The 13,121-nt window shown below is 48.5% G+C and overlaps 1 protein-coding gene across 1 annotated transcript in view; it reads left to right on the forward strand.

Moving 5' to 3' along the window:
- LOC147712145 (uncharacterized) overlaps positions 1-13,121 on the forward strand; it is a 936,609-nt gene that overhangs the window by 494,438 nt on the left and 429,050 nt on the right. The window contains exon 13 of the mRNA XM_086922921.1: positions 2,832-3,013. Coding sequence (XP_086779047.1) covers positions 2,832-3,013 — 182 coding nt within the window. The remainder of the gene's footprint in view (positions 1-2,831; positions 3,014-13,121) is intronic.

Raw genomic sequence — 13,121 nt, forward strand, 5'->3', positions numbered from 1 at the left:
TGACCACCCGAGCCTCGGGCAGAGTGACCACTCCCAAATCTGTCCGAAACCTGGCCCCAATGAAGAGACGATCCTGGGAAGGAACAAGAAACGACTTGCCCAGATTGACAAGAAAGCCGTGCCCCCTCAAAACGGCCAGCACCAAGTCTGCGTGAGCGACAGTCAACTGGAAAGAGGGAGCATGAACCAGCCAGTCGTCCAGATAAGGATGTAAAAATATCCCCTGACAGTGGACCAGGGCCACCAAGGGGGCCAAGAGCTTGGTGAAGACCCGAGGGGCGGACTTCAGCCCGAATGGCAAAACCGCAAACTGGAAGTGGAAGCTGCCAACTGCAAAGCGAAGAAATCGCTGATGAGTCCGAGCCACAGGAACGTGAAGGTAGGCGTCCTGTAAATCGATAGACGTCATGAAGTCCCGGACCCCCACCAACGGAATGATGGACTGCAAAGTCACCATCTTGAAGTGAACGGTCCGAACCCAACCATTCACCCTCTTCAGGTCCAGAACCGGCCGGAATCCCCCTGACACCTTCTGGACCAGAAACAAAATGGAATAACATCCCAGACCTCGCTGCGCCAGCGGGACCGGAACAATCGCCTTCTTTGACAGAAGATCCCGAACCCCCTCCAGTAGAGCCTCCCTCTTGGATGGAGACCTGGGGATAGGAGTAAGGATGGTGCCCCAGCCGGGCGGAACGGCGACAAAGTCGATAATATAGCCTCTCCTGACAATAGTCAATGCCCAGCGATCCCTTACATCCAGCTGCCAAGCGTCCAGGAAAGACAACAGCCTTCCGCCCACAGGACCCGAGGGCGAAACACAGTCGACGTCAGGACTTCCTCTTGAAGGTATCCGCCGGAAGCTTGGGACCAGGCAAGGCCGAAGATTTCCTGGGCCTGAATCTGCGTTGACGAGCAGAAAAGTTCCTGGAGGACTGGCGGGAAGACTGAAAAGACGCAGAGGAGGAAGGAGCAGGATTCCAAAAATGGCGAGAACCAGAGGAAGACGCCTTGCCCTTGTAAGGCAGAGCATGCTTACGGTCCTTGAACGCCTTAGTGACCATACTATCCAGCTGGTCACCAAAGAGCAACTTGCCATCAAAGGGAATCTTAAGGAGCGAGGACTTCTCCGAAGAATCAGCCTTCCAGTCACGCATCCACAAGTTCCGACGAGCCAAAACCAAGGAGCCAGAGGTCATGGCCGCAGAGCGAAGAACATCCGAAGAGACGTCAGCCAAGAGCTTAGCCTGCTGCTCCATGTGGACAAGCAAGCCAGAGCAGTCCGACTCCTCCTGAACAGCCGTGGCCAGCTTGCCAAAGTCCGACACCAAAGATTGCGCCGCATACGCTGAGTAGATACCAGCACGTAAAGACAAATTCCCAGCGGAAAAGGCCTTCTTCAGCGCACCATCCACCTTTTTATCCGTGGCATCCGAAGGCGAACAATCCTCAGGATTAATAGAAGTGCGCCCAATAAGAGTGGCCAACATGGCATCCACCTTCACAGAGTGAGGAAGAGAGACCTCCCCTTCCTCCAGGGAATAAAGCTTCTGCAAAAAGCGAGGAACAGAGGAGCGCTCAAGGTCTCGCCATTCCCCCGAAATCAAGTCTTTGATGCGACCATGAAAGGGCATAGAGAGTACAGGAGGCTTAACATATTGGGGAAAAATGTCCTCGGACCCCATGGGAGCAGCAAAAGGAGAAAACCCCAAGTTCTCCCTGATGTGCTGGAGAATAGCAGGCACCTCCTCCCTACGCACAAACTTCCCCGAAGATGTAGAAGGCATGGCAGAGTCCGAAGAAGAAGAAGAAGAGTCCTCAGAGGGAGAGTCCACCGGACCCCCCGCAACACGAGAAGACCTGCGCCGTGGCTTAGCACCTCTCGCCTCCAAAGCACGAGACACAGCAGCCTCAATCATGGACTGCACCTCAGAAGCAGACAGAAGGGCAGAAGAATCCACCGGACCCTGGGACCTGGTCCTACGAGCCGGGACAGGCACCTCACCATCCTCATCAGAGGAGGACAAAACCCTCAAGCGCTTCGATGTCCGTTTAGCCATAGTGAAACTGACAGGGCAGAAAGCCGAGGTAAGCCCTTAAATAATGTGCAACCCAGCCCCAGCCGGGTAAACCAATAGAAACAAAGACACACGAGGCCACCAATAAAGAAGCCTCGCAGACACTGAATCCAATCACCAAAAACACAAAAATGTATAAAAACGACCTCAAAACGAGGCCCCTACCGCCTTGGAGCATCGGGAACAGCCAGCCGAGAAGCCACAGCACATCCGCCAGCCGCCACCTCCATTCCGGCCATCTGAACCGGAACTACAGCCCCAGCCACTCAGGGCCGGTGACTCCGTCACCCGGAACCCGAACGCCCAGCCGCCGAGAAGTGCACCGCAACAACACCAACGCGGTGGGGAAGGCTTGCATACACCAGGCCGGCGCCGCCAGACCCAGGACGGCAATTGCAAGAGAGGGAGAAGCCCTCAAGAAAGTGAAAAGACCGCAGCTCCGCAGAACGACCAGCGCGTGGGACGCGCGTCTCACAGTGGTGAGACAGAAAAAAAACAGCAGGAGGTATGAGGGGGGTGGGGGCTATATATAGTCCCCACGTGACAAATCACGTGGGTACGGGTGTCTGGTGAGGCAGGGATGCCTCATTCTGTAAGGAAGGGAAGCGAGGGAGGGACGATGAGGTAATGTTCTGAAGGCCAATTTGCTCCTGGAGGATACAAGCAGCTGTAAGTTTGAAAATTGAATAAACTCAAATGAACATTTCCATAAAATAGCTGTAGATCTGTAAGCCACTGCTCTTTGTCTCCTAGGCGTCTCTGAACCAGTCTATGAACCCACTGATGAGAGTGTGAAGGATTTTTTCTACCACATGTTCTACCCTGATGAGAGGGCACTGAACAAATATGCAGCAATGGGATACATCTCGTGTGATGGTGGGAAAACGTACCAAGAGATAGAAGGAGCAAAAATGTGTTTTAGCTGTGGAGAGAAGGTGAGTGCAACACTCTTTTTTCGAAAATGCATAATTTCCCTTCTCTCTTTCTCTCTATAAACATTAGCAGCATTTTGGCAAACCTATAAATTGATTTTTTCACAACAGTTTCCCTTTTCACAATAATTCTAATGCTAACAGTGTCAATTTCTTGGGCACAGGGTTGTCTCATTGTGTCTACATGTGCAACCTCACAAACAGTGACACAAACACCATACGTATGCAGTAATGCGATTTCTGCACAATATCCCACGTGGCTAATTTCGAATAATGCAATGAAAAACCGTATAGGTCATGGCCAGGAAGATGCTGGTAGCATCTGCCCTGCACAGAAATTAAGAAAAATTGCAGAAAATATAATTGTTGTTGATGGAAATGACTTTATGATAGTTTTACTCCTGGTTTGATATATTCATGGCAATCAAACCTGTGGGATACACAGGGATCTCTGCACTGGTTCTTCAGCCCACTGCGCTCTTCCATTTGAAATTAATTTAAGTTGCGCCCCCACCAAGGGACTGGCTGCAATAGTTTATAATAAAAAAGAAGTAGTAGAGCACACATGAATCCATTTGATCAAAAGCTACATGTATTTATTTACGAAGGAAGGCTTCTATCAGAAATGCTTTATGTTGTATCACTGCAGGGTATGTTGGCGGGCAGATTACATAGATCAGTGGAAACGCTGATTGATAATGAATGGGCCTATACAGAGGCAATACAGCACATATATTAGCACAGACTTTTTAGGTGTAAATTTCTATACAATTGACTGAGGCCCACAACCAAAAGCCAGGGGGCGGGTGGGCATAGCCATGTGGTGTCTGTTATCAAGGTCCTCAACAATTAATTCGAAAGTACTATCTTCAGAACCGAGTTGAATTAGGAGAGTATGAAGCTGTGAAGTGAAATGTAGCTTTTTTGTTACAGTTGGCCAGCTTTGCAATGTGGGAAGCTCTTGAAGTTTGTGGAAAGGCAACATGTGGCAGTAAAATGGGACACTTCATAACTATGTGAAAATATTTCCACTGACGCTCATTGCGGATTAGAACATTGGAATGTTGGGAGCTCCATTGAAGACAATCCAGTGCTCCATGGTTTTACGGGACGGTAAAGGTCAGCAAAGCAACATCCCAATGTTGTTTTCAAAGGCCTCTCGGAGCCCGAGCGAATTTAAACCCCTCAAACTCCGAGAGGCCTTTGTTTTATTTGTTGGAACATTCTGCCCTCTAGTGGCAGAATGTTCTAATAGACGTATATCCCTTCATAGCTGGGCTATGCCGGCTATTAAAGTCCTGCTCCATTGTTAAAAGTCCCTCGCCTTCGGCTCAGGCCTTTAACGCTGGAGCAGGCCTTTAATAGCCGGTATAGCCCACTACGGCGGGCTATAAGGCTATAGTAGATCGCCTATCCTTCTCGATAGCCACCCACAGTCCATTTCCCACCCACTCTAATCACACTCCTTAAGCTCCTCTTTAGGTCATGGCTAGGTCATGGCTTCCAGTAGGTTGGACATGGCACACCTCACTGAGATTGCAGCATTTCCCCGCTGCCGCTAAAGGCAGCTGTAAGCAGTAGCGTGATGAATTCCTGCCTCCAGCGGTACAGATTCTGAGGTGGGGAAGCGAAACTATGCCCTGGTAAAGATGCAAAGGGTGATGCTTTTTAGGTTTCGCCTCGTCGAAAGCTGTCCCGCCCCTCTGTTCCATTGGCTAGCTCCATAAATGGAGGCTAGCCATTGGAACAGAGATCTGTCCGTCATGGCCGGACTAGATTCGTGGGCGTTCCCGACAGTTTTTCGCATTTTGCCCACGTCATGCGGCAGTGGGAGGTGCTTTTTTTTGGGTGGGGGGGAAGTTTGTTTTGGTCATTTCTCCTGGAAGGCACCGCAACGTGGGACGTCTGCCTGGCATCGGCTAGCAGGTAAGCGGCACATTTTACTCCCGTTCCCGCCCCCCCTTCCGCTATCCGTGAGCCCGCCCCCTCCCGGCTGTCTGTGTGCCCGTCCCCCCTCCTGCTCTCCGTGAACCCGTCCCCCCTCCCGCTGTCCGTGAGCCCGTCCCCCCTCCCGCTGTCCGTGTGCCCGTCCCCCCTCCCGCTGTCCATCTGTGTGGCTAGGTGAGTATTATGCTGGCGCCTGCGCTCTGTAAGACTCTGGGTTTCCATCATTGTCTAACAATATTCGTGTAGCCATTGTGTCTTTTCTGCTGCATACGTGTCTGGTGGCTTTGTCAGGTAAAGCCAGCACATCCTCGTGTGCTCTCGGCCCGGAGGAAGCCCCAGGCGAGAGAACATTGTTTGGTTATCTGCGTCACCTTCCGGGAATTCTGGCGACACTGTTCAGCGAGGACAGTTTGTGATCTGGAACCAACCCGGCGCCTGTAGTGTCTCGTAAAATGCCCTCTCTTCCTCGAGAAAGCACCTACACTCAGTCTTCAAGTCGAAATTCAGGAAGTTCCTAAAGGCAGAATTCCAGAAACCGGTATGCGAAGGAGGCACTACAGGTCCAGAGCAGGCTCTGCCCAGAAAAGCTGGTCAACCCCTCGCCACTTCTCAACCTTGAAGCAAAAAACTGCTAAAACTAGCGTGTTTTGAGAAGGGAATCCCCCTCTCACACATAGAAAAACACTTTAGGGCATGTATACACATAGTCTGAATTACACACCCACTAGTTTAATCACATACACCCTTTTATATAGGTCCTGAAGAAAGCCAGCATATTCATAAGGCACTGGCTGAAACATGTTGACCCACCACTGGATGTAGGAGGTCGTAACTCGCCTCTAACATCCAACAGCCTTATTTTTATTTTTAACCGCTGACAGTGGCCCAGGTATTAAAGTCTAATTTACCCTCAGGTACTGGGACCCCCGCCAAGCCGTTTTAAAATCACTTTCATAACATTCTTCACTGCACACTCAGCGGCATACCTGCTCCGCTGTAATCAGGCGTCGAAGCACACCCGGGACACGCTAGGTGTCACTGGGTGGGCCCGATGATGAAGCATGCCACCAACTAGGTTGGTGGGTGAGGGCTTCATGAGCACACTTACCAGGAGTTCCTACCCCCTGACGAAACATACTAGAGTCCTTTTGTCAAATTTCGTAATGCATGAGCTAGTCTCCTTTTGATTAAACCACAGAATTCCAGAAACGCCTTTGAGGTGGTGTGCTGTATTCCCAACATACATTCAGTGTAGTGCAACTGCATGCTCGGGCTGTCGTGGCCAGCGGTTGTAATTCACACGTCAACGTTTGTTACTATTGCACATTGTTTGTATCTCTTCTCTTCAGGGACACTGCATGGAACGGTGCTCTGCTGCGCCTTAGTATAGGATGTATAATGTGTGTCACTACCATTTAAAGCAGGCGTGCAGATTTACACATAGGAAAAACGGGTAAACTGAAAACAAGTCTTCTGTTTGTTGTCCCCAGTCTGTCAGTCTCTTGTGTGAAGAACAGGCCTTTTGAAGGTCCTCCTTTTAGCACTTTTACAGATCTGTGGCGACATTGTGTCAGGGTGTTCAGTGTGTGTGAGTTCTTGCATAACACGACCCTAATGATGGGACAGTGCACATCTGTGCATGGCTCGAGCCCCGGGGCGCAGCTGTGTCGCTTACAGTGAAGCGGAGGGTTCAGTGGTGGTGGTCTCTGCCATGTTTGTGCATGGTTCCCGAGGGGAGGTGAGTTTGACGGGGCCACGTGGTGTCTATCGCGAGCCTCCCAGGCACACCGTGAAGTTTAGGGTGCATTTGGTGGCCTCCGAGATGAGACCGCATGAGTTTCCTGCAGTGCAAGGTGCCTGGTACTTGATTCAAAAAGCACTGCTGCACCTCCCTGGCGGGCCCAGCCTCCTGGGGTCTTCGGGGAGTGCCGCTGTAGGGTCTCCGTGCTCGGGCTGTGGTTGGTGCAGGAGGGCTTACATCTGCTAATCTCGTCTCAGGAGGGCTTCCGGGACCACTTCGGTGGCCGGCAAGGCTGCACCCAACTGCTTGCAACCTGGAGCCCGGACAAGGAGAGTGGGGGCGCAAGGGGGGTTCGCCCTTCAGAAAATGTGAAGTGGGACGGTCCCTCCCGCCCCTCACATCTGCCCACTTGGAAGACGGCGTCCCGACCCGTGGGCGCTGGATTCCAGTTCCACGCCCGCCTCTCCTTGCAGAATAATCCCGCAGACCAGACCTCTCCGTTTACAAACAAAACCCTGCTTTTGGTCTGCCCGCAGCTGTCCTCGCCCACTCCAGCATAGGTGGGCGCTGACAAACGTTGAATAATTAACTTGTTAGCTCCTGCTGTGACAGGCCTGCTTTCACGCAGCACTATAAACAGGCGCTCCTATTTCACTGATGCCGGTTTTATAAACTTTAGCCTATTTGTCAAACCTGTGCTATAATTCACACGGATTACTGCGGCAAACTTGTTTAACCACTGCATTTTCATCACTGTTTATTTATGCAGTCAGTCTGGTGTGTATGTGTAAGAGTTTGGTACAAAGGAAAACAAAAACGCGATGGGTGAAATGCCGGAATTCATCTCGGGCACTGTTAATTGCTCTGGGCCACAATCTGCTCCATCCTGTGTTGCTCACCATGATTTGATTTAATTTTTAGGTTTGGCTCTGGGTGTGTGTGTGTGTGTGGCTCTGGGTGTGTGTGTGTGTGTGTGGCTCTGGGTGTGTGTGTGTGTGGCTCTGGGTGTGTGTGTGTGGCTGGCTCTGGGTGTGTGTGTGTGGCTGGCTCTGGGTGTGTTTGTGTGGTAGTAATTGCTGTCTGCTGAGCTCGTCCGTAGGGTACAATAGGTCTCACATTTGCGAGAGATTAAGCTAATGGCAATGTAAATGACGATGCCATTTATTTATGTTTTCAAAACCAACACATAAATACAAATTTTGTCATTTACAATGCCAATAGCTCAAACTTTTCCAAAGGCGAAACCATTGCATTGTAAATGCTTGTTTATCTTGATGGGCAAGGTTTGCACTTTTCACATCCCAGATTTAAATAAAGGAAGGGTAGCTATAGCTCGAATTTCAGTGGGGTTGGCAATACCCTAGGGAGACAATAGTCTTTCAAAGGGTCTAAATGTAGATGGGGAATGGGTGGTGTCTCGAATGGCGAATGAAAACACGTAGCAAAGTTAGTGAGTTTGTTCAAGAAGGGAAATGAGTCCTGCAAGGCATCAACTTGTAGATTTTTGCAGTAATTAAGCTTGATCATGCTGACGGAAGGTGTGGGCAGATCTTTCAGATGTTAAGTGGTTGGGGCCATGTCAACAGTAAAAACGGGGCTGGTGATTGAGGTGAACCGCATACTGTATTGAATTGCAGGTTGATATTCCTGTCAGCTGTGCTGGGTGTGAATGTCATAGGAAAGAAAAGATCAAGATAATCAGAGAATTGGTGAAGAGGATGCAGCGACGTAGATTATTCCAGTCTTGGAGGATTTCAAATGAGACAATGGAGAGCAATCTCTTGTCTAATGGCGGTGAGATAGTTTGTGGTACTGGACTGAATGTGGAAGTTAGTAGACGATGTGTCTGCTGTCTGCAATGGTGTGATGGGAGAAACTGAAGGACACATTCTGCCACTGAGGGAGGTTGTGCAGAAGGAAGAAAGGGACGGGCACAAGATTGAACCTTTGGGGAAACAAAAAGTGCTAGGGGCACCAATAATTAAAATGGAGCAGTTGGAGAGACAGGAACAAAACCAATCATGTGACGGAGGGATGATACCCTAAGGAAGCAAACGTAGCTAGCATGACAGGGTGGTCACTAAATCAAATGCTCCTCAGAAATCGAGGAGGTGCAAGATTCTGCAAATGTGATTATTCGGGTGTTATAGTGGTGTTGGTGAATGGGAATTGACAGAATCACACTGGTAGAGAATTTAATAGGTGAGGGAGGTTAGGTACAGTGTAAGCCAGTTGAAGAAGTATGAACATTTGAGAAGATGAAGGGAGTGTGGATACAGGACGACAGCTAGTAGAAAAGGCAGGCTCTGGCACTGACTTCCTGGAATGAGGATTAACACTTTAGATGTAAAGAGATGTGAATAAGTGGCAACATGCAAACGCGACTGCAGGATGTGAAGAGGCAACTGGAGAGGGAAGTGGCTAAGAGGAAAGGTGGGAGTCCAAAAAGTAGGGGCAGACAGGAAAATGTGCATCAACGAAGCTGGACTATGGAAGTGGGCAGGGCGTAACAAATGTGGGCAACAGGGAAGGTGCAGAGTAGGACGGGCGAGGGGTCATAAATAAGTTGTTCACAGTGATCAACAAGGGTGATTCTAGCAAAGAAATTGGTGGTAAATTCACTTGTCAAATGGTTAATATGTTTCAAGGGTGTAATCAAAGAGAATTAAAAAGTGGCATAGACACTGAGTAGATGGTTGTCATCATGCAATAAGGTCTTAGCATTTCGCTTTGTTGGTAAGGTGAGGATTTTCATGAGAATGCTGAGGCCTCGTTGTAGGTTTCTAGGAACTTGAGGTTCAGCATTTCCTCCATTTGTGCAAGTGAATGATCCAGTGGTGGGTGTGATGCAGGCTTGAAGATGTAGGGTGTAGAAGACAATCACACAGAGATATTTGTGACATACAAAACCTGAATTGTTTCATTGAATGTCTTACTGAGACGGAGCCAGGGAAAGCAGTGCTGGCATGATGGACCTGTTGAAGGTGGGGGTTAATCGAGATAGGTGACAATTTTCTCCTGGGCATAGGGCCCCTCGGGTATAGAGCAGATAAGAAGGGTAATGTCAGTGGACATTTGGATTAGGATATGGTCAGAGGAGTAGCTGATGATGGGGCAGTGTATTTGAGAGTTTGAGGATAAGATGGGAACCTGGGAATTATGCAGATTTAGTGAAGCTAGACTATAAGTAGGAGAGGGCGTGACAGCGAGTAAATGGGCAAGGATGATTTCTTTCTGCTGGTTCTTCATCTATAGGTCGTGGTTGGCAGGTACAGTGGACAGAACAAAAAAGAAGTATGCAGTTCCTAAGGAGGACAAGAGTGACTAATGTGAAAAACTGGCTGATGTACAGTAGCCCAAAAAGGAGGAAGGGGAATTCCTCCTTTCGGATGTAATGCCCTCACACACCCAGCCCGCTAGGTGTCATGCTTCATCATTGGGCGTGCTCCTCGTCGGGACGGCGGTGCAATTACCGACGGGCACCCTCAGTGGGGATTCTTTGGCGGAGATCTTTTATCTTTGCTGTTTGGTGAGTGCGTGTGTGGGGTCCTAATAGGTGGAAGTGTAGTGTGTGAGCTTGTGATAGGTTAAAACAGGGAAAGGTGGTCAGGGCCACTACTTTAATAATCCTGCCTCCTACCCTGGTTAAAAAGATGATGGCAACTAACCACTATGATGTGATGGATAGTTGTACTTATGTGGTCAACATGTTTCTTGCCTAATAGTCCCAAGGAGTGGGATCCGGCAGCAATTCTTCAGGACCATAAGAGGTTAAAAACAAGGTGTTGTGAACTACACTAGTAACTGATTATCAGGTGTATTAACATAAGTATTACCAGTTCTGCAACACCAAGAGCGGTCAACGTCCCCCGGTGCTGGAAACAATCTAAAAGGGTTTCACTATTTGCAGCATCAGTCAACTGGCAACAAAAGAGCACGTTGAAGTAATGTGTTGTTACAGGATCTCGCGCTCAGTAGGCGGAGGACCTCCCCCGTGTTGCCCTCAGCAGATTGGCATTTCTTGACATAAGACTGAGCACCTAGTGCGCGACACGCAGTGGTCACGAGAGATGCCACTGCCTTGAATAATGGGGTGAGGCTCTGGCAAACCAAAGATGCTCCTCTGGAGTAGCACAGAAGGAAGCTATCAGGGCTGTGGGGTTTATGGTCGGTGCTGACATTTGCTCCAACTTGCTGTTTGCCATTCTGGGCCTCTCAGCTTTAGGGCCTCTAGAATCAAGAACCCATATTGCATTTGCAGAAATGCAACCCCCGACCCAGGACGCCCCATGGAAGGAAAGCTCCAAAACCACATATGCCTTAAGAATTCGCCTTCCTCCACAAACAGCCAATGGAGCTACATTCCTCATGGCTGATATGGTGCTTTGTAGTTTAAGGAAAAGAGAAGCCCTGTCACTGCTGCATACATGTTTCATAAGCACTGTGACTGTGTCTAATAAACTGAACCTTCAACAGGCTATGAGAGCAGCAGTGTGGCTTATTGATAAAACCACAGCTTTAACTAATGCACCTCCGCCTCTGAAGAAAAAGCACACTGAACTAGCGATGTCTAATCTGTGACATTTATTGTGATGTACTGACAGAATAGTCAAGGATACTTGCACTTTGATAATAATGACAAATCACATATAGGTAAATGGGATGTGAGCTTCTTCTTGCAGTGGAACGGGAAGAGTCTGCTTCAAATGGTCTTACTCTTTTCCACCTATGACTGTTATGGCACCTGTAAGCCAAGGAGCTATACCAATGGCTCCTTGTGGAGGGACACCAATCTACAGTCCAAGAACTCTGTTCATTAAAGCATTGTTCCATAGGGCAGGGGAGGCTGGGGGAGCAGACGCTTTTTATGGTGGCTTTCACATGCGCAAAATTGTACTAGCACTATCTTACCTTCCGTACAGAGGTTTGTACCATGAGGTAACAAAGAATGAAAAAGGACTTCCAAAAAATGTTGCATTGGCATCTGCAACAACTCCTAACGTATATGTCTCTTGACTGACAGCAACTTAAATGACACTTTACTTTCTGTTAGACGTTGCATCATTGGCGTGGGTTTCCCCTGTATTTTTGCCTTTGCCTCCTGTGTTTTTGCTGTGTGTTGGACTTCGTTTTGCTGTTCTAGATGCTTTGGGCACTTTGCCACTGTTGTTCAGTGCTAAAGTGCAAGTGCTCCCTTTGTAAATTATTGTTATGGATTGGTGATTCAATGATTGGCATATTTGTTGTACTAGTCAGTCCGTATTACAGTGCACTGTGTGGTCCCAGGGCCTGTAGATCAAAAGCTGCTAGTGGGCTGCAGCACTGATTTTGCCACCCGCATAAGCAGCCTGTAAATGTAACGCAGGCCGGCCATTGCAGAGCTTGTGTGCAGTCTGGTATAGCCATGTCGATCTGGCAAGTGCACCCACTGGCCAGTCCCTAACCTTCCCTTTTCTTACATGTTAGTCACCCCTAAGGTAGGCCCACTGTACCCCTGCGGGCAGGTTGCAGTGTCTGTGAAAGGTAGGACATGCCCTGGTGTGTGTGGCATATCCTGAGAGTGAAATACTGCCATATTCGTTTTTCACTATTGCAAGGCTACCGGTTCCCATAGGATAGAATGGGGAGTTTGCTTATAACATCTTACAAACATAACTACCCCTGGGAGCAAAAAGTAGAAAAATTTTATTTAAGTATGGCTGAACTCAGAATGTTAAAGTGCATCTTTTACTCAGGGTGATTTTTACATTCTTTGTTTGAAAATACCACTCATAAAAAGTAGGAATTTTCATGCTTAGCTGTCCAGTGTGCCTCTGCCAGGAAATGTATTGACTGTCTGTCTTTGTAGTGACAGAGGCTGGGAATGTGCAGTGGCTCTAGAGTCTGGATGAGTTGGGGCAGGGCTTGTGGATGTTTGGCATTTTGGTCTTGTTTTGGTTTCGATAAAGATTACCTTTTTTTCTAAGCTCGTGTGGTGTCCATTTGTAGTGTTTTCACTGTATTACTTTATGTGTTCACAAATACTTTACACACTGCCTCTGAGATAAGCCTGTCTGCTCGTGCCAAGCTACCAAGTGGGTGAGCAGGGGTTATTTTAGAATTGTATCCATCTTACCCTGACTAGAAGCAAGGGTCTCTATTTGGACAAAGTTACCTACCTCTGCCAATTAGAGACCCCCATTTCTAACACTTTCCTTTTAACCTGACTCCTTGATGATATCCATCACTTTTCACAATACCTTGAGGGCCTGGACATAATGTTTCATCTCTGGATCCTACGTTTGCCTCACTACAAGATGACATCTTCAGTCTTTTGTAGCACAGGTACATCAACTATTTTCTTGAGCACAAGGTGATGCCATTAACTCTTGTTAACCACATCCGCGCTAGTGATTTTCTGCACCTATGCTGGGATTTTAAAAA

The sequence above is a fragment of the Lissotriton vulgaris genome, chromosome 5 (genome assembly GCF_964263255.1).
Source record: "Lissotriton vulgaris chromosome 5, aLisVul1.2, whole genome shotgun sequence".
Taxonomy (NCBI): domain Eukaryota; kingdom Metazoa; phylum Chordata; class Amphibia; order Caudata; family Salamandridae; genus Lissotriton; species Lissotriton vulgaris.